The sequence below is a fragment of the Corylus avellana genome, chromosome 7, assembly GCF_965113065.1.
Source record: "Corylus avellana chromosome 7, dhCorAvel1.hap1.2, whole genome shotgun sequence".
Classification (NCBI taxonomy): Eukaryota; Viridiplantae; Streptophyta; class Magnoliopsida; order Fagales; family Betulaceae; genus Corylus; species Corylus avellana.
Genome location: NC_142496.1, coordinates 23,158,299 through 23,186,204, shown reverse-complemented (window position 1 = coordinate 23,186,204; position 27,906 = coordinate 23,158,299). Strand labels below are relative to the sequence as shown.

General features: G+C 34.8%; 2 protein-coding genes and 2 long non-coding RNA genes across 10 annotated transcripts; 2 read left to right on the top strand and 2 right to left on the bottom strand.

Moving 5' to 3' along the window:
• The first annotated feature begins 2,892 nt into the window (after positions 1–2,892).
• Positions 2,893–7,939, top strand: LOC132184471 (Erythronate-4-phosphate dehydrogenase family protein). Of its 3 annotated transcripts, XM_059598113.2 has the most exons (4): positions 2,893–3,128; positions 3,276–3,396; positions 3,953–4,717; positions 7,315–7,939. In XM_059598113.2, the coding sequence occupies exons 3-4, from the start codon at positions 4,016–4,018 to the stop codon at positions 7,561–7,563; spliced, it is 951 nt and encodes a 316-aa protein (XP_059454096.2). In that variant the 5' UTR covers positions 2,893–3,128; positions 3,276–3,396; positions 3,953–4,015; the 3' UTR covers positions 7,564–7,939. The 3 variants fall into 3 exon arrangements, with proteins under 3 accessions (XP_059454096.2, XP_059454095.2, XP_059454098.2); XM_059598112.2 differs by having other exon boundaries at positions 2,893–3,396; positions 3,949–4,717; XM_059598115.2 differs by having other exon boundaries at positions 2,895–3,396; positions 7,330–7,939.
• Positions 7,940–8,657: 718 nt separating this feature from the next.
• On the bottom strand, positions 8,658–12,013 carry LOC132184109 (Sec14p-like phosphatidylinositol transfer family protein). Of its 4 annotated transcripts, none has more exons than XM_059597609.2 (7): positions 11,908–12,013; positions 11,258–11,303; positions 11,029–11,138; positions 10,195–10,371; positions 10,012–10,110; positions 9,681–9,926; positions 8,658–9,197 (listed from the first exon to the last, which is right to left on the bottom strand). In XM_059597609.2, the coding sequence occupies exons 3-7, from the start codon at positions 11,092–11,094 to the stop codon at positions 8,919–8,921; spliced, it is 867 nt and encodes a 288-aa protein (XP_059453592.1). In that variant the 5' UTR covers positions 11,095–11,138; positions 11,258–11,303; positions 11,908–12,013; the 3' UTR covers positions 8,658–8,918. The 4 variants fall into 4 exon arrangements, with proteins under 4 accessions (XP_059453592.1, XP_059453594.1, XP_059453593.1 ...); XM_059597611.2 differs by having other exon boundaries at positions 11,258–11,327; positions 11,886–11,998; XM_059597610.2 differs by having other exon boundaries at positions 11,886–11,998.
• A 5,594-nt stretch (positions 12,014–17,607) lies between these two features.
• On the bottom strand, positions 17,608–21,112 carry LOC132183827 (uncharacterized). Of its 2 annotated transcripts, XR_015912837.1 has the most exons (5): positions 20,713–21,112; positions 20,416–20,630; positions 18,603–20,153; positions 18,361–18,497; positions 17,608–17,830 (listed from the first exon to the last, which is right to left on the bottom strand). It is a non-coding gene; the product is annotated as an uncharacterized LOC132183827 (long non-coding RNA). The 2 variants fall into 2 exon arrangements; XR_009440519.2 differs by having other exon boundaries at positions 18,603–20,630.
• A 5,333-nt stretch (positions 21,113–26,445) lies between these two features.
• LOC148584685 (uncharacterized) lies at positions 26,446–27,397 on the top strand. Its single transcript, XR_015912823.1, has 2 exons — positions 26,446–26,641; positions 27,158–27,397. It is a non-coding gene; the product is annotated as an uncharacterized LOC148584685 (long non-coding RNA).
• The last annotated feature ends 509 nt before the right edge of the window (positions 27,398–27,906 follow it).

The window sequence follows — 27,906 nt, the reverse complement described above, 5'->3', positions numbered from 1 at the left end:
AACACATGAATATTTTAATTGAAATAGGGTTCACAAGATCTTTTCATACCATATATGTTATATAATCTATTTTTCCTAAAACTTAATCTTATAAAAAATAATAAATTTAATTAATGCTCTAACAAATAAATATTAAATTTGAATATCTAATGATCCATAATCCAAATATCATTTAAGCTTAAGAATTTAAATCTTCAAACAATATAAGAAATATACCTAGCTGAAACAATAAACATCTCACAAGAGCATCTCATATCCACTAACAAAGTGAAAAACAAAGTCGAATCTTATGATGAACAGAATTTTTTTTTTTTAAAAAAAAGAATTTTTCCTACCTTTAATGACTAAACAACGTCAAAGAGTTGTTGTAGTAGTAGCAGTATAGGGCTTGGACAACATGCACGCGTACCGTGAAAAGTCGTGAAGACGTACGCGTCGGCATCACGGACGCCCGTCTCGTATTGAACTGACCGGCGACAAAAAAATCGTGGGCCCTCTGGAAGCGCAGTATAACATCATCGTCGAGTCGTGGGCCCGCTTCATCATGACCATTCAAATCCGAATCACAGAAAATCTTTCCTCCTCATTGTGGGTCCGAGGCACGTGCAGCTGAGAAGTCCCTTCGATCGATTTCTAAAGAGCCGCCACGGGCAAAGAAAAATAGGTTGGACTAGTTGATTTCTTACGGAGCCGCCACATGGTAGCATTCACGGGTTTCATTTTGTGGTTCGTCCTACCTTCGGTGACGCTCTCCCAAGCTACGTAACGTCAAATTGTGGTCAAGGTAGGGGTGAAGTCCCTACCACGTCAACGTCAGAGGTGGGACCCATGATCTATCTGAGTCATCTGACCGAAGCTCCATCGTAAAACGACGCCGTGCTGAAGACTGAAGACTGAAGACGCAAGTTTGTTGCTTTTGGAAATGCAATGGCTTTCGAATGATGAAAAAGGAGGAGATCAGAATCTAACAGATCATGATGTGTAGTTCTCAACGGCCTCAATTGGTTCTTTTGATTTTCTGTATCTTGGCTATCATTATGGATGGATTGTTTTCATAGTTTGGCATGTAGTGCTTTTATCATGGATGGTTTTAGAATATTTTCATATGCTACGAGCTTTTCAGTACCATCTTTGATTATTCATAATCTATTACAAACTTGTCTTTGGTTATGGTGCGGATGGGGTGACATGTAAAGGAATAGTCTTTGGATTGGTACTCTTTGGTACGTAGATATATGTTATTTAGTTTTTTTTTTTTTCCTTTCATTATTTCGCAAACACTTTTACTGAGGTGACATGTCCAGTCAGTCATTTTTTTTTTCTTTTCAATTAAGATTGATTTAAGAGTTGAATTGAGCATGACAAGTCGGCTAAAAATGCTGAGAAAATGATAAATAGTATGTCTTTTTTGGTATTAGTTTGTTTGAGAAATTTAGGTTGTCTAGGAGAGAGGATGCAAGATCCACCTACCCTAAGTAGCATATCTCTTCTTGAGTATTAGTTTGTTTGAGAAATTTAGACAACCTAAGAAAGAAGATGCAAGATTCACCTACCCTGAGTTTCGCATCTTAGACTATTTGGATCAAATGAGTCTCGCAACCCTCCTCTCTTGAACTGTCCGAATTTATATGAAATTCAAATAGCTTAATAATAATAGGGATCCTTATTCACAATGTTGCTTACTTGACCATCAATTTGTTACTCAAACAATAAAATGTCAAAAAATGCCTATAGTTCAAGAGTATTGTTAGGGTTATATATAGCATTACTCATTGTTAAAGACTCTAATACGACTGCTATACAATTATGCTGATGTGATAATTTAAATTAACATTTAATAATAAAAATTAGTAACAAATATTTACGGTCACATCATCATAATTGTATGACAGTTATATAAGAGTCTACTAATTATTATTTCTCACATGCGAGAGAGACGGTTACAAAATTTAATAAATAAGTATATTTTGGTAAGTAGTAATTTAATAAGAAGTGGAAGAGGTGTTCATGGTTCGGAAGGAATCAACTCCATGAAGGTGGTTTCTCGTCGCCCATGGTCTCGTTGATTATTTTATTATATACATTCATGCATGCGTATCCCAACCCAATGGGCTCGTATCGGCCCACTAATGATCAAAACAATAAACAACCTGCTGTTAGAGCCGTTACGTGCTCTATCAGCCTTCACAATCATATCCCTTTCAAAACGCACCGCCCTCGACCCTCGTGAATGCAAATTCTCACCCTACAATGGGATAAGATGGAAAATATTCGGGTCAGTGGAGCCCCACTGGCCCATTTCCTTCCAAGATAATAATATAACTATACCTCACGCAATTTCATACATACATTGGGTGACCAAAGTATCTTTTTATTTTTATTAAGAGAAATTTTATAAAGGACTCTTGAACTATAATAAATTGGAAAAAGACCTTTTAAATTTTAAAAACTTTCAATTTCACCTCTTAAGTCTTTATTTTGATGCAATTTTCTTTTCGTCAATTTTTTGCTATTAAACCCTAATAAAAATTTCTAAAAAGATCAAATTATCTTTAAGTTTTTTTTTTCTAAAAAAAAATAAATAAATAAAATGAAGAAAAAAAAATCTTTTTTATATAATAACTTTATTTTTTTAAATTTTTAATTTGAAAATAAGGATAAATTTAAAATTTTATAAAAAGTCAGGAATATAATAATCATTTTATCACTTTTAATATTAAAAAACTGACGTAAAAGTATATTGCATCAAATTATAAGTTCTGAAATAAAATTGATAGTTTTTAAAATTTGAAAAGGTTTTCTTAAAACACTTAAAATGATTTTTTTTTTCTCTTTTAGTGGAGATTATTGAGATTACTATTCACCTCTATAATTTCCTCGAAGTATCATCGGACCCAGAAAAATCAAAACACCACCGCACAAAACAAAAACACAGCTGGTCGATTTATTGAGGAGCCGGGTCGTCCTAAGAATGCCTGGTGGCCTCTAATTGCGGCTTGGTGGGAATGGAAAGCTCGAAGCTTGGCGGCTCGAAAGTGATTTGCGAAGTCGAATGCTGTAAGGATTGGATTACATGGGTGTCCATATGGTAGCACGAAATTGATCTTGTGGCTGAAACATTTTCCTGGGTAATTAGTTTATTCAACTATATAATTGTCTGTGGTTCTGTATCATTCTATATAGAGAGAGAGAAAAAACAGGAGCGAGATATTTGGCGGGGTGTGTGAGGTGTCACGCGTCTGCTATTTTGATAATTAGTCGGCGTTTCTGTTCAGATATTGGGTAATTTCTTTTCGTCGTAGAGATTTGAAAGGTTCTTCAATCTTTTGATCAATGGAAATGAAGACAGAGAAGTGAAATCTCTTCTGGGTTGGCTGTAGATCCCTGTGGTTGCTGGTGGGTTCTTTTTCTTTTTCCTTTTCCTTAATCCAAGTTATTTAATTTCCTGTTCTGTGATATATTCCTGCTATGCTAAATTCTGAATTTGTATATACTTTTTTTTTTTGGTCATCAGACATTTTTTGAGCTTCTTCCTTCGTCAATTTCGGCTGATACTAGTTAGATCAGTTACGAATCGTAATTGGATCTTGCTCTCTACTTCTCTGTTATAATTGTTTGAAACTGAACTATGTATTTGTCACGCATATATTAGACAATTCACGTGTTTATTTTTTTTCTTTGGGTTTTGTTGGGGTTGCTTCCTGGTCAGCCTGCATTTTGCAGGTGTGATTTGGTCTTCATTTCTTCTCCCCCCCCCCCCTTGCAAAGTAAATTAAAGGCAACCTTTATTTAGCTTTGTTCTATTTTTGTTATAGAATTGACTCCTGAGTTTTCTCTCTCTTTTCCCCGCCCTATTTTTATCTTTCTAACCTGACTCAAAAGGAGATGGAGGAAAAAAAACTGAATTCTTATGTTAGCCGACTAACAAATTTTCTGTTGATTTTTAAGGCAGTTTTTTCCAACTTGCATGGCTATTGGCATTGTTGGAGGGCTTTGAAGATTAAGCTTGAGAACTATGGAAGGTCTTTGTGAAACAAGGCTGAGCAATGGTGGAGCGGCCAATCACAACCTTCAGATTATTAGGTACCAACCCTACATGAAACTATCATCACCTTGGTTTGATTTGAGAGTCTTCTACGTGAGGATCAGCAATTTCCTTGTGGATGAATCAACCCCTGAGTTCTTCACTCTAAACCATATCCCTCTAAGCCCTGACACCCTTTTGGAAGTCAATGGTGCTAGAAGTGGTAGTTACTCTGATGGGGTCACTTCCCTTCTTAGAAGGGATCGTGCAGATAAGAAATCTGAAGAAGCCACGTTTGTCGGCACAGACAGTATAAGGTTGACAGGGAGTGTAAAGTTTGAGGTTTTGGACAAAGAAGATCTCATTCTCTCTGGGGTTTTGGAGATGCCTAAAAGCAATGGTTTCATTGGGGAATCAAAAAACAATAACACCAAACGGTGGAACATGAATTGTGAATCAGCGATCACCGCTGGCACTGGATTCTTAAAGGGAAAACATCTTGGTGGCCCCGAATTTCCGACACCAACAATTGAGGTTTATGTCGCAGGTTCTTTCTCTGGAACACCGATCATCTTAACCAAGACTTTACAGCTTGGTTTTCGGAAGAAGCACAACCGGAAGGGCATGTTGGATGCAATTCCGGAGTATGAGACAACTGAATCCCAGAAAGATGTGTGTCCTGAAGACCTACAGGTAATTAGACTGGAAAATTGTTTAGTTTGGAATTCAAATATTGTTATGTTCTCATTGTTTCTCTGGTTTTAATATTTTTGGCGTTCACTTTACTGTTCTGCATGTTTAAGGGGAGCGAACTCTTTTTTTATTTAGGTTCTCTAAAGTCTTGGCAATGTCCAATCAATGGAGTGACTGAGCAACCCATCCATTATGAGAGAAGGGTTGCTCTGGTCCAAAAACTACAGTGCGGTTGAGGAATCATATTTGCCTACCTTTCTGTTATGGCTACCTATATGCTTCCTGTGTTGAAGCATATTTAATTTCTTGTTACAAAAAGTTCAATTTTTGTTACACATTGATGTCTGGGATGGCGAAGAGAATCTTATCCTCATGTTGTCATTGGGGTATGGGCAGGGAACAAGGTTTTAAATCCAAGGGTACTGGATAGTACTCTGTCACCAAGTAATCCTAGAAACTAAACTATTATTTTATACATCAAATGCTGTCATAGCAGATTATTAAAAAAAGAAAATCAATTGTTATTTGGACTACCACGCCACTGACGCCAGTACTGTGGGATATAAATATAATATATAACATTAGGATCACCCCCTTTTTTTTGTTTCTTTTCTGTTGCATTGTTTTAAAATATCCCTTTTCTGGCAGTATCTGGCTTGCATGGGCCTCATCCCAAACTCAAGTGGAGGATGGTCTGCACTTGCGGGCCCACTCCACTTTTTGGGTTGTTTTTCTGAGGATATATTGACAACTGCATCATATGTGCTTGAGTTTTAAGGGGTTGTTTATAATTTCTCTGCTTTGTTTCATAAGCATCTCAGGCTGAGTCAGTAAATATTGACAGCCAAGATTATCTTGCTCGTTGATGTTCTGTTGTTTATGCACATTGAATCAGTGGACCCTTGTGATTTGTACTTGGACTTGTCATAGAGACTATATCTGCCAGAAATGAGCATGGCATATTTTTGGCTGTCAGATATATTGAATGTTTCTCGAAATTAATAAACTGGATGAAGAGTTAAGAATATATTATTTGTTATTGAGATAATTATGTTTCTCTGTTTTTTTTTTTTTTTCCAAGTTAGTTCTGTTTCTCTGCTTGCTGTCCTTGCATGCATAATATCATTAAGTTAATTCCTTAACCTCATTGTCTTTCACTAACTTTATAGTTTATAGAATGCATCTCTGTTGAGAACTGATATGATATTAATATCTGTTACTTCTTTCCTAAAATGAAAGAAGTAAATCTTTTAAGTTTCTTTCATGGATTCATTTGTACTTTCAAATTTTCTTAAGCATTCTGCTGAGAATTTCCAAACTATGCGCTCGAGTGGGGCTATTCATTTGGGGATGAGAGGGCGAAGTTTGTGTTAAATTGAGAGGAATCTTACTTCAGTCTTTGGGGTTTATGTAATTTTGGAAACACCGAGATTTGGTTCCATACTTCCATTATTCTGGAAATCTTTTCTTTGCCTGTTTTGGTGATTATAGCTTTGCAAGCTGCAGAGTTGGGAGTTTTTTAATCAATCATATCCCGTAAATTCATATATTCTTCCTTTATTATTGACATCTAGATCCAAGTTTTGAGAGGTAGCCCTTTTATTCTCCTGCATTTCATCATTTCCTTGTGATCATACAATTTCCTCTTCCATAGTTAGGATGGTTTTAGCTTTGATGAAAACTGGTGCAAGCCTTTGAATGTCTTAGATACTTTTCTGAGGTTTCTATTCAGATTATTATATATCTTAAAGAATAATTGTCTGCTTTTGAATATTATTATAGAGTGCTTGTAATGAATCTTGAGCATTATTATCGAGTGCTTGTAAATCATATTCCTGTAGTGGTATTCTTACATGATGATATGGAGAAAGTTCAAAGGACATGATGGGTTCAGTAGTATGGATACTTGCCACTTGTATTTTCTGTAATTGTTCTATGATCGCTCCACCGCTTGATTTACTGGATTCTCTTTCATCATGGGACATTAGTTAGGCCAATTACACAAAGGATTGTATATGAACTATTGGTAACAGTCAAATGTGTGTGTGATGTGTTAGATATTGTTCCTATTACATGGGGTGTTTCTTCCCCATTTGTCATTTCTTTAGCTAAGTTGTAATATCAACGACCCTGCTTGTATACTCCCGGTGTACTTTGGGGCGCCTTTACGCTTTCAATAAAACTGGCTTTTACTTATCAAAAAAAAAAAAAAAAAATTCACGGCTGGTGACAAGTAGCTGTCCTTATCCAAAAAAAAGAAAAAAGAAAGAAAAAGTAGCTGTCGGATTAGAATATGCTAGTTTGGTGTAGTTCCACGATTTTTCTTCTATCTAGTGTTGCTTATATGAAATTTTTTAATAGGAAAAAAGCTAATGAATGGATGTAAACCAGCAATTAGGTTTTTGCCATTTTTAGTTCATCAAGCATTTTAGCACTTCTTGGTGCATTGGTTAATCCTGAACTGTTCACAGTAAATATTTCTAGCTTTCTAGGCCTTTTTAGTGAAGTGAAAAGCTTCTAATTTTGTCTGCTTTTATATTTTATGTTATATGTATGCTTTTAGCCTTTACCTTGACTGCCATAATCCCAATAGTTAGTCTTTTGAATTGCAGGTGCCAGAATACAGAACCTACAAACCAGAAAATGAAGACGAGTACAATGACATGTACATGAGGAGGATGGAATACATAGATGGTGAAGATGGTGAATTGTCCTGGTTCAATGCTGGTGTGAGGGTTGGTGTTGGGATCGGGCTAGGCATTTGCCTTGGAGTCGGTATAGGAGTCGGGTTGCTAGTCCGCACTTACCAATCGACTACGCGTAGCTTCAAAAGGCGGCTCATCTGATTGCCTTCTTTAGAACTTCGAAGCAATAAGTTCCCTCAAATCCAAAGGCTAACTTAATCATTTTTCTCCAACGTTCATGCTTGTTTGCCATGCATCTTTCATTGCAGGTTTTGAGTTCTCTATGTAGCTAAGGCATCTTTGTTCACTGTGCGTGATTTTGCCCCCATAAAATTCTATGAAATGTTTGTTTATAAGCGTATGAATAGATAACTAGTTCCTGAAAAGGGGAAGGGATGAAAGTTGTTATATAGTTCATGAAGCTGTACATGTAACGTGTTGAAGCTTGTGGGACTAGTGTTTTTCTGTAAATAAATTTGTCTTTGGGAAGTGAAGCATCCTCTTTCAAAAATGTTAATGATACTGGCATGGACATGGATATGGATTCTCTTCATATTCTTAAAATAGAAATCCTAGTGCTAATGCCTCCAAAAATGTTAATGATACTGGCATGGACATGGATATGGATTATCTTCATGTTAAATTTTTGTTTTTTTGTCTTTTATTTTCTGTTTAGAAGATAAATACGTTAACAAACAATTCAAAACACAAAACAATTTTTTTAAAAAAAAAACCCAAAAAGTTTTTAATTTTATGTCATTTCAAAACACTTTTTCAAACTAAAATTAAACATAAAATAAAATAAAATAAAATAAAAAACCCTATGAAACACATTAATAAACAGTTCAGTTGTGAAGATTGAATATGCAGCCGTTCATCGAAAATGAATGGCATATGAAAGCTTGTGACCATATATTTCAATACTTTCATATTAGCTTTTCACCCGTTGGTTGCTTGTTAAACAACCTTTTTCGAACTATTCATCTTTTTTTTTTTCAAAAAAATCAGCGTAAAAACATTCTTATTTTTTATATCACATTATTTACATTTTATTATTATTTTTAAAAAAAATCACTACAAAATAAAACTTTTTTACTTCTCAATACCACTTGGGGTATCATACAAAGACAATTTGGTCGTTACGATTCTAATGATTTAAGGGTTTAAGCAAATCAGTGTCCAATAGTTTGAAGATTGTGCAGTATCAGACATAAGCCACAGAGAGAGACCCATCATGTGCCTGTATTGATCCCATCTTTACTTAAAGGACGCTGGCATATGCCTATTTCATTTCTTATAGTTTCTGCAGGGACAAGTGGGAAGGAGATGAAGTATACATGAAGATAGATAATTTTCCCTGCTAAATAGTAAGGAGTTCAAATTGAATGTGTTCATGATATCCTAAGCCGGAACATGGCTTACGGCCGCTCTAAGTTATCATCTCTTTTAGTCAGTGGACAAGCATGGAGGCTTGGAGAGAATTTTACGACTTTATTATGCCAAATATGTGGGGAGCGTCAGCTCACCGGCTCTGGAGCCACCTCAGATGCTGAATATCCATTGCCAACGTGCTTGGGCTTGTCAAATCCCCAAAAGGCAGCAGTTTTTGCATCATCTTGAGTCATTAGTCTGGTGAACTCCTCGTGGTCATAGTTCAGTATGGCCTTCCCTCCAAACTCTGTAGGAAGATTTTCCTCGTCGAAATATGAACTCATGAGCTCCACACTCTCTTTGTTTTTAGGGTACACAAACTTCACCTTCTGGAATGTCTTGGCATCCAAGAAGTATTTGACGATCTGTATGTATGGAAGCAGAGCAAGTCATATATCCTAAAAGCAGAATCTTACATAATGAAAAAAGGAAAGAGAAAAGAAGGTAACCAGACTTTGGAGAAACTTCGGTTAAGTTATAAGTAAGGCTAACAATTTTTGGCACGACTCGTGAACCCAACATGAAATTAGTGGATTTGGGTTGAGGAGTCTAATCCGTTTAATTAAATGGGTTTGGGTTAGAATCGACCTATATAATCTTATATACCCATGTCTCAACAAACCGAGCTCAACACGTAAACACAAATTGCCACTCCTACCTATAAAGTGATTTAAACTAATTCTATTAGCGACATCACCTTCACGGGACTCGCCGCCATCTGTTAGGGGCACACGAAAAAACTGCCCATATTTGTTTGGTTACCACACATTCATTAAATTTAAATACTAGTCATCATTCTGCTATTCACTAATGAAGTGGAATACAAGTAGGGAGAACAAAACTCAAACCTTCCAAAATGCTTCAAAAATCCGTGGGGGATTGTAGAGAAATGCCACGCCTAGCCTCTCAGGATAGTGGTTCTGCAAAATATTGATAGTATCTCGAGCAGATTTGATGGGCACACTGGTGCTTAAGGACCACCCAGTGAAATCTATCAACCATGACATCTGTTCTTGACCCTCTGGAAGGTTAAGAACAGCATTCTCTATGAGATACACTAGATGCCGCATCTGACTATCTAAACATTTCGTGTTCTGCAACATTTATTTTAGCATTAATTTTCAAAACCTGTAAGCACAAGGAAAATAGGGCATATTAAATAAATAAATAATACTGTACCTGCATTCCTGGTCTAAGTATAAGAACAGTCCTGCCATGCCGGTCATGAAAATTTGCCCTGTATACTTTTCCAGTCTCCCCTTCAATTGCAACTTCATTCTGGCAACAAAATCATTATATAGAGTAGTGTGAATTTCTGGCTCTTGCAAGCATTACCATGCAGGAAAATTAAACCCAACATACCCATTGGATTTCCTCAGGCTTATAGGTTGATCTCCAATTGAGAGTCTCTTCCAACATTTTCTTTGATTTCTCTAAATTCCAATTCCGAGCTTCCAAATATCTCCTCAAGCATGCATCACTGCAATACTGTAGACTACGACCAGATTGGGGTCCGATTGCAGCCTTAAGCTCATTGGTCTGCATGTAAAATAATGCCATCAACAATTTATCTTACTTTGTTAAATTAAAAGTATAAAGCAAGTATGACAAAGTACAAATGAGCTTTCTTATCACAAAAACCTTTTCTATACATATTAATCGGGGCTTATTGTTAGGTTCCCCAACCCTTTTTATTTGGTTGTTTATCTACTCTTAGTCCCCTCCCCCTGTCCCTGTTGTAATCTTGAGAAGAAGAAAAAAAATCGAAAACCAAACAAAACTATGGCTATGGATAAAGTTAAATCATGAAGAAAAACCTGTCTAGTACCTACACCAAGTGTTTCTAATTGGTTCAATTGAGTTGATAGGTGACTTAATCATTTAAATTATATTCGACCACTCTCCTTCAAGTTAGAATTTTTAACTGAAATAGGAGTTGAATTGTGGAGTCAAAGTTCAAATTCTTAACAGCTAACAGTGATATCATATTAAATCACCACTTACCCAAAAGCTTAAGCTAATAGGAAAGGAAATACTTAATCATTTAAATTATATTCTAACATGTTGTTTGATAGATTTTATCAACAAAATGATCAGTAGGGGGTGCAAAAGCCATTCTAAATTAGAAATTGAAGAAACTTAACATAGTCAAGCGAAATCCATGCCCTAATCTCCGAAATTTAAATTTATAATTACCTTTAACTCGGCCGGTAATGGATCATCCTCCTGACCATGATGAGAATTACTCCAAAAACCAAACATCGTGACTGGCAGCCTGATTCCACAATTTGGCAACCAACTTTAACCTACAACATTAAACACCACATAAGAGCACACGAAAACATTCTAAGTCAGCTTTAAAGGAAAAATCCCCCACTCAACAATCTGTCCCAACAGAACAAGTAGAAGATGTCAACAAGCTTACCCGATCAAGTTCTTCTTAGCATTGTGCTGGAGATCTTGATCGAATTCTGTCAACACAAGTGATAATCATGCTATAATAATATCAATAACAATTATAATTGTTGATAACAATAATATTAATGACAGTTAAAACCTACCACGCAATTTGTATGCTATTTCAACAGATAAAGCATGAGTTTTCTATTATTATAATAGTTATTCCTATTATTTTATTATTATTAAAAAAAATAAAAAAAAAAAGGAAATTCAACTGGATCCAACCATATAAATAAAATCAACGAGCTCAAGATATTCTGCACCTAGGCAGCTCAAAACGCAACGTACGAACACCATTTTTAGTTCAGGGTCAAATTTCTTGATATTTTCTTTGATTTCTCAGCAAACAAAGAGAAATTTGGGGGAGAATATTCAACATCTAGTCAGATACTTCAATGGTATAGTTAATGATCTCCAAGAAGCTCAAAGAACTCTATTCTCAGTCGCAAACAGAAATTAGTAGAGAAAAAATAGCATGAAATATCCATCCATTCATACAGAAAGATTCTCATGCAACAAAAAAAACCACATTTCGAAGAAATTCAAATTAACAAAGAAAGAAAGAAAAGAAGACGCATATTAAGCGCACTCACGGGGTTGAGAAACTGGGAGTACCTGCAGCTGCTCCTCCAATCTATTGTTGTCTCTTGAAGGAGAAGCTAAAGTCAGAGAAACAGAGCACCAGGGAGAAGCGAAAGTCAGAGAGAGAGAGAGAGAGAGAGAGAGAATTGGAGTTACCTTTGTCTTTTTGTGGTTCGCTCTAGATATTTTCTCGGAAGTTTCCCTACAATTACCAGGATTTACCACGCCTTCTAAAATTACCATGTGTCATGCATGACCTGAATTCAATCATATTCTTTACAGTATTTACATTTGTCATACTAAATATCCAGCTACAAAAATTACATTTATTTATTTTAATTACCCTTTATATATATATATATATATATATATATATATATATATTCTACTCAATATTTTAACTGTTAACTTTCATTTTTTCATTTAAAATATTTTTTTTCTTTATCTAGTTTCACTATTCTCAAATAAGATATTTTTTTTTATAATATAAAAGATAATGCTAAATGTTCTCATCCTGTTCTCCTGATCTTAAGTAAATATTTTTTTAAAAAAAGTAAATAAAAAAACTTACACTTATTTTTCTTATCTAATTTTTAGAAAATAATAGACACGTAAGACAAAAAAAACACCTAACATTTTCTTGATATAAATTATGCATTGTGCTTATCATAACAGCTCAGGAAATCTATAACTATCTTGACTAGTCACATGCAAGATTTCTTTGAGAACTTTTTTATTATAGTGCCAGCTAAAATAATCTATTAACTATTTTGAGTAACCCAACCCAATGTGATTACTCTTAATAAAAGGAACACAAGTTGTTTAAAAAACAAAAAGACAAACACAAAGCAACGGTCGTTGCTCCTTGGGTCATCATCCCTTTTTTAATTTTAATTTTAATTTTTATAAATTTTATAAAAGTATAAGAGAAATTGTTTGAATTAATGAAATACAAATATTTTTGGGTAATTTGAGATGAATTGAAAAGGGCTTGTTAGGTGAAGTTTCCAAATTTGTAAAAGCGACCCCCGTGTGGAAGAAGAAGGGAGCATCATAAATAATTCATAAATAGGTATGCTTTTGCTTTTTCATCCACCTCAACTAAACGCGTGTCTGGTCAGTTGACTTACACGCGTGCTCTCCGTGGACGAGGATTAAATTAATCCTTCTCCAATTTTTTATGACATCGATTTGTTCCGAAAATTTCGGACAACCTTAATTTAATTTATTTTTAGAAAATCTGCTTTAGAGAATTAACGAGACCTCTAGCGACTTCTTAAATATAACATATCATTTAAAATTATTAATAAATTAAAATTTAATAATAATCATCTTAAATTCAATAATAATTTTAAAAGTCACGTTACATTTAAAATTCTCCGTATCCATTTCATAACCGCGGAGTTTTGTTGGACCAATGAGTCGTTGATATTTCGGAAATGCCATCCACTACAAGTAATTATGTGTTCAAAGTGATTGGAGAAGGATTTCAATTAATGCAAATTTGTAAGGTAAAATTATATATATATATATATATATATATATATATATATATATAAAAGAGAATTTTACCATTTAAATTTACACTGACTGAATTCAATTGAAATAAAGAGAATCCGATCCGTTCAAACTCCTGACACAATAAGGTCGAAAAAACACTAAACAATAAAATTTGATAGGTATTTTAATTGTTTGTGAATTGTCACATTAATTTATAAAAAAAAATTATAGTAAAAAAAATGAAAGAAAGAAAATGAGAAAATAAATAGACCTTTTTGTCATTGTTCTCGTGAATAGATGAGGCCCATTTTTTTTTTTCTATATTATTTTTTTTGGTTTGATGAAAAAGAAAATATCATTGTCAAAGTCAATAATTTTGTTGACTTCAAATGTGAATGGAATGGCCTCTTTTTAAATTGATTATATGTTTGAACATTGATTCCTTCTAGAATAAGGCCCACAAAGAATAGTCATGCCGACCACAGCCACTTGGCTTGAAGAAAAGTATAATTAGGCTATACCAAATAAAATTATTTTGGGCTTTTTTGAAAAATGTAAAAATTAAAAATTGATTTGGTGAAGTTTACTTTCTGAGAAAAAGTGTTATAACAGAATATATATATATATATATATATATTGGTTGGTCATTACTTTTTTTAATTTAAAATCAGTTATATTAACAAATGGTTGAGCGTTGGCGTGGGGGGTGGAGAGAGAGAGAGAGAGAGAGAGGGACAGCTGCAGATAATGGGAAGGCAGTGGAGAACCTGGCCAATCAATTGAAAATAAGAGTAAAAGAAAAACAACAAAAATAGACAAAAGGAGCAGAAAGAAAAAGAGAGCAAGAGCAAGAGCAAGATGACAAGTCAAAAGAAAAAAAAAGGTGACACAAGTCTACTAGGAAATGCAACCAATTGCCACCCACCACTAGAAACGTTAAGTAAAGTCCAGGGGAGTCCCATCAAAACGTTAAAGGCTAAAGATCCTATGGATGGTGGGCATCTGATTCCATTAGATGCCCAATCGAATCTTTGAGATTATCTATATATTTATTTATATGTATATATATATTTATATATTTTCACTTAAGGAAGATTAGCCATAGTTCTAGAACACACTTCCCAAATGATAGACTTCAAAAGCTGCTCCTCTGATCTAGGCTGCCAGAGGTTGTAAACAATAGCTTCCTCTTCCAGGCTTAATCGACACAGCAACATTTTCAAACCACTTCCTCTAAGCTCTTTTATCACATCCTCCCACTTGGTAGTCATCTGATCCATCCTGCTTTTTCCACTAAAGCTACAAGAAAATAACAAACGATTGTAACTAAAAATTTTCCTAATTTTAGCACCGTAATTACCCTCATTCAGACCATTCATTCGATATAAATCGCCTCAATTGAATCATGTTAAGAAGTGGTCAACTTCATAAGGAGTTGGCTGACCACCACCCTTAAAAGGAGAATTAAGATTTTTTTTTTTTTTTCAGTTCATTTGGGCATCGAATTAGCTATATTAAAAAGGTGTTTTTGTCTCTTAAAAGAACAGAATAGTCGAATCATGCTAACAACTCTTTAAAGTAGTTGACCATCCTAAAGGAGTGAATAGAGCCACCTTTTACTTTTTATTTATTTTTAGTTCTTATGGAAGTCATTCATTATGGAGATGCAAATCTTGCTATTTCAGACCAACACACATTAAAATTCATGAAAACATATCCACTAACTACAGAACCTACTTCATTTTATACAATATAAAATACAAGAATTCCAACATCTTCTCCAAACAACATCGGACCGCACGTTCACCACCCTACCCCCAGTGGACGCTTCCCTTCCTCTTTAACTTGTTGACAATGATAAGGCAATGTGTCGCCAGTGTCGTAACTCGTAACAGCTAGACGACACCCTAAATATTCCACAGCTGCCTTCCTTGGACTCCCTTGGGCCGATCGTTCCGAAACCAGTGCTTCAAAGTACAGATTGCACGACAAGCCCAAACAAACCTAAGAATCATTCCCTTCAATCAAGTAGAATATATAATTTTACATTTATATTTTTAAAAATCCTATTTTATAATATTTATATTGACAAATGTACAAATTTCTTTCGCAACACAAAAATCATTCCCTCTCCCCACTTTTATTTTCATTATTAACCATTACCAATTTCATTTTTCAATGTAAGATAAATAAATTGCATCTCCACCGATTCGACGCTGTTTCAATATAAAAGTTCCCAAGCAGATATTTCTAATAATATTTATTACAACAGTAAAAATCTTAAGCATCATATTCTAAATAGAAAAAATTCCATAAAATTTTTCAATAAAAGCAAGAATCCAGGTGGAGTCGAACCACCAACCTCCCAAACCTCGCGGTTTGAGCGCTCTTCCCATTTTGAGCTTATGGATCCACATCATGTTCTTCGCAATTACCGTTCACAAGTATACCTTTCGTCTAACAGTGTTTTGGTCTTCTAGAGAACGAGAGTCGAGGGAAGCGGATCTTTTTTAACCAAAAAAATTGAAAAACAATAAACCTACCAACTCCTTTATAATTAATTGTCTTTAAAATTTCTATAACTGATTTTACACTACAAAAACTAATTGAGACTTGTCAAAATGTGATCAGAAGGAATTAAAACGGTCAGGACGTGTTTAGCAAGTTGGTAAAATATATTGCAAGTAGAATATGATTCAAAACAGTAGGTCTGAATAAAATAACTTAAAAGACAATAGCCAGCAAAAATAACAAAATAACACGAATGATCGAATCAAAAACATCCCAGATCGGATTAGCCATCTACAATGGCATTCCAACTGTGATCACTACTCGAAAAACTTTCACTCATTCTTCCTGAATAAATTTTCTTCTTCCTTGAATTAAAAAAGAGATAAAATAATAAAAAAATATTTAAATGTTAAAGAAAATGATAATAAGATATGCATAAATTTAAAAAAATAATTTTGCTAATCAATTTTAGATAGAAATTTAGTTAAGCAAATGCAAAAGTGCATTAAGAGAAAAAATGTTGACAACTATTCAATAAATCTAATTAAAAGAGGGTTAAAAAGAGAGGATCAAAAAACCTAATTACATGGCATAGAAACTACAAATGGGGGCTATGGCATGAATTGCTTTTTACCTTTACCAGCCTTTCATCATCCTAGTAAGTCGAATAGCCCAGAAATATATCAAGTGCTGCACAACTAAAGCTGATAAAACTTCAGTAAAATCAAATCCACAAGCATGAAGAGTCTTCAGCCAAAATAGTTTTCTTCTGATCCCAGTGAAGAAGATTTGAATCTGGGGTTGAAGATTTAAGTGAGACGAATAGCCCACAAATACATCAAGCGGATCAAAGTTGAGTAAAATCATAATTCCAAGCATGTCTTGGATCCACAAGCATGAAGAGCCTTCAGCTAAAATAGTCTTCTGGTCCCAAAGATGAAGATGAATTATGATAATGATTCCTGTGGTTGAAATTAGTGTCATGCCACAAAAAACCCGCTGTCCTAAAGTAGTTCTACTACAAAACAATAATTGTTTCAGCAATTACCAGCAAGGGATGGAATAAAATATTAAACACCTAGAAAAACACTGCTGGCATCTAGGTCAACATAATAATTTCGGCTGCCTAATCTCTTTGAGCAAGTAAAACACATCAACTATCCACAATAAGGAGTTGAGAGTTAATGAATTAATGCAGCAGGATACAACACAATTGACAGAATCCCAAAAATGTGAGGTAGCCACAACAAATAAATTTACTTCATCCAAATCTACTCCAGAGGGCGAAATAACTTGCAAATATAAATACACATAACTAAGCAAAATCTCGAAAACCCAGGAAATGCGTGGTGTTGAGAACTGGGTGACATCAATAATACAATTAGGGATCGAAGTCCTGGTTCACAAAATGCATTTACCTTCTAAGGTCATCAAAAACACCAAAATACAAGAAAATTCCAGATTCACGGCAAACAAGCATGTGTTTCGAGCCCATCGGTCAAGTTAGAGAAAAAACAAATTCAATCATATCTCCAACTTCGAGTGAAAAAAGGATCATTCTCCATCAACAAAGTCTCCTGCTCCAACAGTGAGCAAAAAGAACAGCAGCAATGACACTGTTGAAGAACATGTAGAAGAACTACACAAAAAACAGTAGACTGCAGAAATACAAGAAAATTCCAGATTCACGGCAAACAAGCATGTGTTTCGAGCCCATCGGTCAAGTTAGAGAAAAAACAAATTCAATCATATCTCCAACTTCGAGTGAAAAAAGGATCATTCTCCATCAACAAAGTCTCCTGCTCCAACAGTGAGCAAAAAGAACAGCAGCAATGACACTGTTGAAGAACATGTAGAAGAACTACACAAAAAACAGTAGACTGCAGGAACTCTACCGCATAACACTATGTATCACGAGCTCTAGAACAAAACAATAGAATGTCTCCTGCGTTAGAACCAGAGATCTATCAGATTCAATCAACAGAAGCAGCTTATCCTATGGACGAAAACATCCTAATGTCAAAAACAAACACGAAAAAAAACAGGCATCATAAACATCATAGGCAAAATACACTAAAAATTGGCATCATATTGAAAGAAAGAAAAATATTTACAGCTTTAAGACGGTTTTAATGAAAAGCAAAAAGGAAAAATATGCCATAGTCCCCAAAGCTCCAATATTGCTAATATGCTAATCACATCAGCAACTAACAAGCAGAAAAGGGATAAAAAAAAAAGGGGGGGGGGGAACAAATAATGCAATTATACAAAATCTGAAGTTCGCTAAATGTGAGCAACCAATAGTCCAAATACACAGAAAGTAAACAACCCATCATGACAGCAAAAATAATTTTCAGCACACCTAAACACAAGATGATAACTCACGCAAGGAGAATAGTGAAAACTAGACAATTATAATAATATTGCTGAAAAACTATAGTCAAACACAACACCTGTCCTAGTATAGACATTTACCTTGATACCCAGAAGATCACTTCCTCGACTTGGATTGGCAGGTTCAAAGTGATAACAGATCTTTGCAAACCACTACATCACTCGTAAGCATTCGTGAACTCCATAGTTGATGCTTCGGAACTTTGACAGCAGTGATTCTGGTGTGTCAAAGAATGAGAGAACCCAATTCCAGCAATTGGAAGTGTAATCAGGTTGCATCACATCAAAAAAAAAAAAAAAACAATTTCTCCGCAATCTTTTACCTTAAAACCCATACAGAACACTAAGGCAACTTGGATAGACAAGTTAAGAGTCAAAACACTTGCAGGCCATAGCATCAATGAGGTAAGCATGCCCAACTCCATCCACGATGCTCCAAAAGAAGAGAAACCAAAACCAGCAACTCGAAGCACATTGCTCTACTCTACAGAAGCTACTCATCATCATCTAAAAGAAATTACAATGCAAGACATAAAGCCTCTGCAACAGGACACGGGGTCACCAACCCAAATATTGACTAATATATCCACCGATTGAAACGAAATACAACAAATAACACCCATGCCTTAAACTAGGAGGAGTACAATGATAAATACCACCCAAAACTCACTAAGAGTACATGCTCATGGCAAATGGAGTTATACAAGTATAATGAAGTGGACAAAAACAAAGAAGCATTTCAACTGAAATACACATCCTTACTCTTGTACCATTTCAAATCATGAATTGTAATTGTATAGCCTATAAAAAAATATCAATACTATCAACTTCATGAACTGCCAGCTTTAAACGAAGAGTGGCAACTTGCATGTGCAATGGAAACCAAAGAAATGAGTGCAGGTAGCAACTTAAAAGAATGATTGCTAATATCAACCGTGTAAATATTTTCAGTATATTTCTAACCGCATCTTGATATGGCAGCACTAATAGGCTCATTATTAGATCATGTTTATAACCTTGGCAAAAACAAATTAATGGCATGTAAAGACCAATGGACACTAAGGATTGCATCTTCGGGTTAGTAAATAGCTGAGTGGGATAACCTTCATAGAACCTAAAGGATTCCTTTAATGCTTATAGCTTCGTTTTGATAAGACAGACTATTGAATCTTCAGGGTCGTATAGAAATTTTACCTTGGTAGAACTAGAGGATTATTTAATAAGAAATGATAAAATTCATTCTCTCAACCATCTTTCAACAAATGGGTGAATCACACCAGTTGGATCCATTAAATTATTGGAAAAAAGAGAAAGTTAAAAGACAGTCGACTGAATGATGTACAACATGCATCTCCCTTTAATGCTTTGTTTTAATAGTATATGCTAAAAATCATTTGGCTAAGTAAACGGATAATGAATAGATAGCATATAAAAAACCACGCTTATAGAATAAAATGTTTTCAGATTCGAATAGCAGATACTAACTTCTGGGGAACCTATTTGATATAGAAGAATGATGAACCTTTTGTTGAGTTCGAATGGCAAATAATTCCTTGTTGGATTAAAAACTTGATATGGCAGACCCATTATTATTGAATAACAGACTTCACTTTCAGATTCAAATAGTAGATAATACCTTCTGAGAAACTTCATATAGAAGATTGACGCACCTTTCGTTCAAGTTCAAATGGCAGGTATTACCTGGTTGGATTAAAAACTTGATATGGCAGACCGCTGTACCTTTAGAGTGGAAATCAGGAAGATATCCCATCATGCATATACCCAAATAGGGCGAGTGAACAGATCCGCAGTACCTTTCTTTGTTTCATCCGTAGTCTGTTTGTGTCAATGTTATAGCCACAACCAGTAAAGCACTTGGTGGACATATAACAAAAAAAAAGAGCGCGATCGAGCCATTTAGATAGAGGGGGAGAGAGAGAGAGGAGCGAGAGAGAGAACACGCGCACACACACATGGGAGGAGACGGCCCAAAATGGAAAAGAAAGCCAGGGCCGTCTCTCCCCCCCCAAAAAAGCAAAATTTTATTAAGCGTATTTGACCTGCCATGCAAGCGCACCCGTCATGGCAAAGGTCGATACATGGCTACAACCATATTATCATAACCTACGATAATACCTGCAGGTGTCACAAATAGCCACCACCCTCGCCTTGGTATAATAACAAACAGGCAAGGAAAGGTATGTTACACTTCATATAAGATCAAACCGATTGTAATTCTCAAGATTATCCACGGGCCCAGGTGTCTACCGCGCTCGACGACTCCACCACAGCACGCATGTCCATCACCAAGATCCCATCATCCCAAGGCTGATCACAAGTCGTACAAGTCTCTGAAAGTTGATAAAAGAAATCAATAAACTGATGAACAAAGCCACGAACGAAAAGAAATTACAAAAGGCTTCGATTTGTTACCTTTTCGACACCTCAAAACGAAAGGAAACCATTGAAATAGAGACGGAGCAGATCCCAAATTGTTTGTGGTTGCTTGAATGAAACAACAAAAATCGCCTCTAATTCAGAGGCCAAAGAAGCCAAGAACCAAAGCAGATCTACCAAAGATACCTTCTGAAGCGTTCGACGACCAAAACTCCGCAAGATCTAAAGCGAAAACGAACCGGAGTCTAAAAAAGGATGATAGCTACCATAAGCGAGATATAGAACGAAACGACAAAATTCCATAATCGAAACGAGGGCTGAGAAACGATCTAACCGAATCTGGGGCAAGAATTGAAAGAAACCAGAAGGTCAGTACCAGATCTAGGAGAAAAGAGAGGAGAAACGTTTTTTGAGAGAGCAAGAGCGGCAGCCAGAATGAAATATGAGAATGAGAGAGAAGAAAGAATTCTATTTATAGAGGAATCTTAGATTTATCTGATGGTTGTGATTGATTGACCTAAAAATATAGACGGTTGGATTTGCGCGAAGACGGAGTCGGTGTCATTAGGGCGCAAGATTGGGGTAAGGCATCGAACGTTCTGGAATGCGTATCGTTGATTTGTTGGATGAGATATTTCTATCTGTCACACGCGTTTTACATGCTGGCGGTCATGGCCACCGACTAAATTAAGATGTACAGACTAATGAAAATGTAACACGTAGATAAACGTCAGCCTGCCCCATAATTAAGAGAGATGTTAAGTCTTCTTAGAGTTCTTTGGAAGTTATCTAAAATGTGATGTGACTTTTAAAATTACTAATAAATCAAAAGTCAATAAATCACATCTCAAATTCAACGGTAATTTTAAAAGTCACATCACATCACATTTAAGATTACTCTAGAAAGACTTGTAACATTACTTGAAGATTGGCTCATATTCTCCTACAAATTTAATAGATGAACGATTAATTTGTGGGGTGTACTATTGACTTATGTAAAATTTACATAAGTTTACAAATATAATGGTTTATTTGTAAAATAAGATTGGCCAAATATTAAAAAATATATATATTGACCTACCATTTTGTCCAAAATTAATTACGGTAATTTAAAAAGAAAAATTATTAGTGTTAATATATTTCTTATATATCATCTTACAAATCAATTATTATATTTGTTGACTTATGTAGACCCCACATAAGTCAATGGTGGACTCCACAAATCTAATGATTGATATATTGAATTTGTAGAAGAAAATGTAAAAAATACTTTATCTTCACTTTTGTAGAGATAGTTCTTGTTCATAAAATCAATGCATGAGGGTGAAATATTTTTTTGTTAAACGCTCCAAGATGAATTAGAAAACAATTATTTGTTTAAAGCTTTTTTACAAAATAAAGAGCAAGAACTTGATGAAAATATACTTAATTCTAAATTGTAACATACCAAGTTTTTAATATAAGACATTTTCCAAACCTTTCGATACTTAAAAATGACTAAATTTGCGTAATTTGAAAATCTACTATTTATCAAATTAGGATCCTCAATACTTTTAAAGAAATGATAGATTTTCAAATTATGCAATTTTAGTCGTTTTTAAGCATTGAAACGTTTGGAAAATGCCATATGTTAAAAAGGACAAAGGGGGTGGCTTGGGTCGGGTAGCCAACCACCCCCAAGGGGCCAAATGGGGGTGGCCGAAACCACCCCCAAACCCTTTGGGGGTGGTCGAGCCACCCCCAAATAGCCGGATTGAGGTGGGCTACTATTTATTTTTTTTGTTTGTTTGTTTGTTTTTTTTTTTTTTTTTTTTAAAAAAATGTTTATTGAATTTGGGGCATTTTTGGAATCTCTGAAAACACATGGGGGTAATTTTGGAGTTTTTAGACAAAAAATGCATGTGCCTCACACGTGAGCAATTTTTGTCAAATTTGATGAAAATAGTTAATGGAGTGGTTACATTGCAAATTTTTGATATTTTGTTATCATACATTACAAATTTTTAAACATTGAATGTCAATTTACAAAATCTGATAAAACTTTCGTGGATAAGCGTAATTTTTTCTTTATTTTATAATCATCTACCTGTCTTTTGTGTTTGAGTTGTTAAACAAGCAACCTATTTCTCCATGCATATGAACTTCATGCTTGACTTATTAAACAAGCAACCTATTTCTTCACCTAATTACATCCATTTTAGCTATATCTAATTCAATGTGACTTATTAAACTTATCTTCTTCAATGTGCAACTTAATTAATGAAGGAGATAAGTTTGAAACAATAATGGTACGTTTTCCATCACCCAAAACCAAATACACCTTGTTACAAAAAAAAAAAACCAAATACACCTCACAATCTCTCTCTTTTAACATCCTTTTTAGGAATTATTCTCATAAAACAAAACTAAATAATGTCAGGAGAGTAGGTGAGATCGTTTAATTGAGAAACCTTAATTGCCAAGTCACGCCTGCCGGTCCTGATCTTCACTTGGTAAGTTCTCCGGTGCTCCCTAGAAAATTTCTGTCCCCGGTTCTCCCTCTCCCTCCCTCTCTTTCTCTCTCACATACAGAAATTTTCTCTGTCATCGGCACAAGTACCCGGCACCTCTGTTTTTTCTCTCACACCGGGTGAAAGCTTAAGCAATCCCGTGCCCAATGCCGCTTCTTTCATCTCTGATTCACCCGGCACCTCTGATTCACCTTTCATCTCTGACTCATTTTGCTTTCATCGCAGCATCCTATGGCTAGACTCACGCTTATTTTGGGTTTGCTCTTCTTCTTCTTCATTTCAGGTATGTTTTTCCTTAATTTCCACGTGTTACACATCTCTTGCAATTCTTCTTTTATTTTCACACTTTTTTTTAGAACAGTATTAATACGAATCGTTGTTATTAGTTGCAGGGGGTACTTTTGCAATTGAACAGGTAATGACCTTCAGAAATAAGAATACTTGATGGACAACAGTTGTTGGTTGAGTGAAGTTTGTTGTTGTTATTACTGCTAGGCTTTGGCTACTGTTATTGGCAGCTCTATGACATACATTCTTTTCTTTTCTTTTTTTAATTTTATTCAAACATAAATTAAAATTAATTATTATTGTTGTTATTATTTTCTGAGTAGTGTCAGTAATAAAAATTACTGAGCAATCTGAATGTAAATTGTATGTAATGTGGATTCTAATATTAGTAATGCTTATTACTCGATGTAAATTTTTCTTGGAATTTCATTTTCTTTTGATAAATTTTGTTTTACAGTTCATCATCGAGTAGCTTAAAAATAATAATAACAGAAAAACTAAAGAGCTTGAGCTTCGCTATCAAAGGTGTGGTAGGGTTTTGTTTATTAATAAGAAATTGTGAGTTACCTTAACCTTCCTCCTTTTAGTTGATGTTGAGGAAAAGAAAAAACATAATTATTTGCTTACTTTTGTTGTTGTTTAATTAGAATTGAAGCCTCTACTCAATTGCTTGAAATTGTAGTTAGTAACATTGAGCCCTCCCCAATTTATGGATTATGTATTTTAAGTTAAGCTAGTAAAGTCAAGCTTTATTATTTAGAGAAATTATAAGTTCTTAAAAATTTTAGAAAAACTTAGAATTTCAATGGAACTGGAGAATACTTACATCAAGTATGTTTGAGGTTAATAATTGTAGTGTCATAACCTCATTTTCATTGACTGATTGCTTCATATCTGCTTTCATAAAGATCTTGCATTTCCTTTTGCCTTTGGAGCTACTAAATTAATTGGTTTGGGTGGGCAGGGAGCAGGCACCTCTGGGAGTGCGCTCAATTTCAACCCAAATTGGTAAGAAATTATTGTCATCACGTTGTAGCTGTCTTCTCTTCTGCCATAGACTTGCATTCTGCTGCCTTATGATCACATTTATTCAGATAGAAACTGTTGATAATGTTGGTGCTTTTTATGTGCAGTCAGAAACCAGATGAAGAGTGTGAAGAATATCCAGAAAATTACGAAAGCATTGAAAATGGTTGCAGCCTCAAAGCTGAGAGCGATTCAAGTTAGAGCTGAAAACTCGCGTGGCCTGTGGCAGCCATTTACCGCTCTTCTTGGAGACACTCCCAGTATGTTTATCAAAATAACTTTATTTTTGATCTGTACTGCTCAAGTACCAGTTATTTTCTTTCTCATTGAATGTTACTTGAGTTTGTAATAACATAAAGCCTTTCCTTATATACTTCTACAAGCTTGACTTCTACCATCTGCTTGTTCTGGCTTATCTGCACTGCATACACACCCACACTATTTATTAAAATCTAATAGGGCAACAAACACATATGCACGCATAAATAAATTCCTCAAATAAACAAAATCCTCAAATAAATGAAAATCAGAACCTAGATAGTCAACAGTTGGTTCATAGTAAGAAACAGTTGGAGCTTGGATAAAAGGATGCTGACCTGGTGTCTTGCTATTATATACCTTACAAACAGTATCCCTTTTGATTATATAAATAACTTATCCACATACATTCAAACTAGGACAGATTTGTGACTCTGTTAGCAAGTTCTGAAATTTTTTTATTATTCTGAGATTGGGTTTGTTATAATGCTAGATTTTGAAGAAGTCGAATAAAGTTTATATTTTTAAAGCGTTGGTTTAATTTGTAATATGATTGCTGATTGATTTGTATCTTAATATTTTTTAATAAGTAATATGTTGAAGATCATTTTAGAATAAGATTTACACTTTATGTGTGTTTCTTTTCCTTGGTTCTATTGGTTAACAAACAGATTCTTAGGTGCAATGTTGTCACTTACGGTGGCCCATTCAAACTTTTGGACCATGATGTTTAGCCATTGGGTGGCTGTGTTTATTAACAGTTTGGTTAACTTTGTCAGCCATATTGGTGGAGTGTGTGTGTGTGTGTGTATCCCCCCGGCTGGAAGAAAAAAATGGAGTCAATTTGACTTTTATTAATTGATCGGGGCATTGGCTCTTTCATATTCTTTGGTAGCATATAATGAACTTTTCCGCTGTTCCTGAAGGTTTAGGTTTGTATTATTATAAATGTCTTGTGGCTACCATAGCTTGCCACAGTCCTTTTTAACCATATAGAATATAAATTGAGAAGTTGAAGAGCATGAGTTGCATTATGATGTAGGTTGTACGAATGTATCTGATAATTCATGTATTGTGGGTTAGATAAGGCTATCTCTTTTCTGAGTATATTCTTTTTTATGTTACACATGTTCATGACCTTTTAATTTTCTTTTAATGTTTTGCATTGCAAGCAGGCACTTCACAGCAGTGCTGCAACTGTTGGATATGATATGAAACCTTCTCGTGAAGAAGATTTTGCTAAGGTGAGCCCTCTATGAAGAAATGAAGGAAATCGTAGTTGTTAGAAAAAAGTTAAAAGATAATAAAAGAAGTGCAACTGGTGAAGTTGGCACAAAAGCAGGTTACTCCCAGATTTATTTGTCACGTTAAGGTGATATTGGAACTAACTGAATTTGGTGTTTAGAATTTTATACTTCGAAGCGGCTTTGACTTCAGGACATTGCTTTTTTCTTGAAATAAAAGTAGTAGACTCGATGGTTATATGAAATGTGATGGATCCGAATACTGTAATTATCTGATTGAGTGGTTTTTGGCCCAAGAGATCTTGTTTGATTTGATTTTGCTAGCACTCTGCATGTTCATGTCTGGAGTTATGCTCATGATAAATTCTAGTCTTTTATGTGTACTATTTGGATTCATGCAATTTGAAGCTTATGAGTTCTCCTGATCTTTGCAGAGGGGTGCGCATTCCCTTTGTATCCTACTCAACATGGATTGATGTTCTTGCCCCTCACCTTTGAGCTTCCTTTAGCACCTCAGTTGCAAGAAGTTGACATAGTTCTCCACAAAGCAACTGATGAAATTGTATCCATTGAATTGAGCAGTTCTACAAACTTCTCTGAAATAATATCTTACACCAGGGGCATGCAGGAATTGCAAAGGTGACTTTTCAAGTCCATAGAACTGCCATTGCACCATCTAACATGAACAGGGTAATTTTGGGGGGAGGGGTGGAACCAACATGCCAATGCCAGCTATTGATGATTTATCACATGAAGCTCCATTAAATTATTTTCTTGTAGGAGTTTTTTTTTGTGATTATGTCACCATTAATCTTGTTATGTTTTCTTCTTGGCCAAAGTTAAATGTTTGCCTTGTTAGAGAGAGAGAAAAAAGGGTTCTGCCTTGTTTGAGTTGTCTGATACTAAAATGCCTTAAATGGAGTTGACAACTTGTGCAACGAAATAGCGTAATTAGCTGAGTATTAGCCAAGCAGCAATCATATTGAATTTTCTTATGAGCTTGTAAGCGGAGGGTTCCCAAAAGAATATATCTATAGGGAACTTCGAGGTATCTTTGCAGACTGTTGCATATCTGTTTATTTTGGTATCAAAGGGAAGGGGCATTATGTGATACAGTTTCTAAGGTTTTTTCTTTAAACATTTGTTCTCACACAGATATATGGAGCATCAACCGGATTGCTGTGTGATTGACCCATTTAATAACATTTACCCTGTAGTGGATTGGCTGAAAATTCAAGAGATTCTCCTTGGGCTGGAGGCTCTTAATACTGAAGGCCACTGTACCATCAGGGGCCCCCATTTTCTCAAGGTCTTATGTCTTGATGGTATTTTTGTTATGCTTGCAACAATTGCTACTGCAAATTAATAACAAATAGCCTGGATGATTTACTTGTTTATACTATGCAAACTTTTTTGTAATTGGCAACTTTTAGGTGTAGATGTCTTCCATAATTTTATGTTACTACTTAAGTGTTTCTTTTATTTATTTTAATGACAAGATAGCTCCTAAATCCACAAGTATGGTATCCATGATAAGTTGCATCATATACCTGCGTTTTAGAGTGGATATCTATCACTGGGCTACAATGCTATTAGTTGTTATATGCTCTGTAATATAATGGATCTTGCATTGCTCATAAGTAAAACTGTTAGTTCTAGTTTGCTATTTCTAAGATACGCAAAGAAACACAATACTACTCTTTTGTGGTTACAATATGTGTTTGCCCTTTATAGGAGTTTTTTTTTTTTTTTTTGTACATCATATCTACTCACTTTTGTAATGTTATTCATGTGTAAGAATTTAAATGTGCACTTGTTTAAGGACTAAATATTAAATTTATGTTATTAATACTTTTTATAGATAGTATTTAGATTTTAATGTTAAATATCATATAATGAATTAC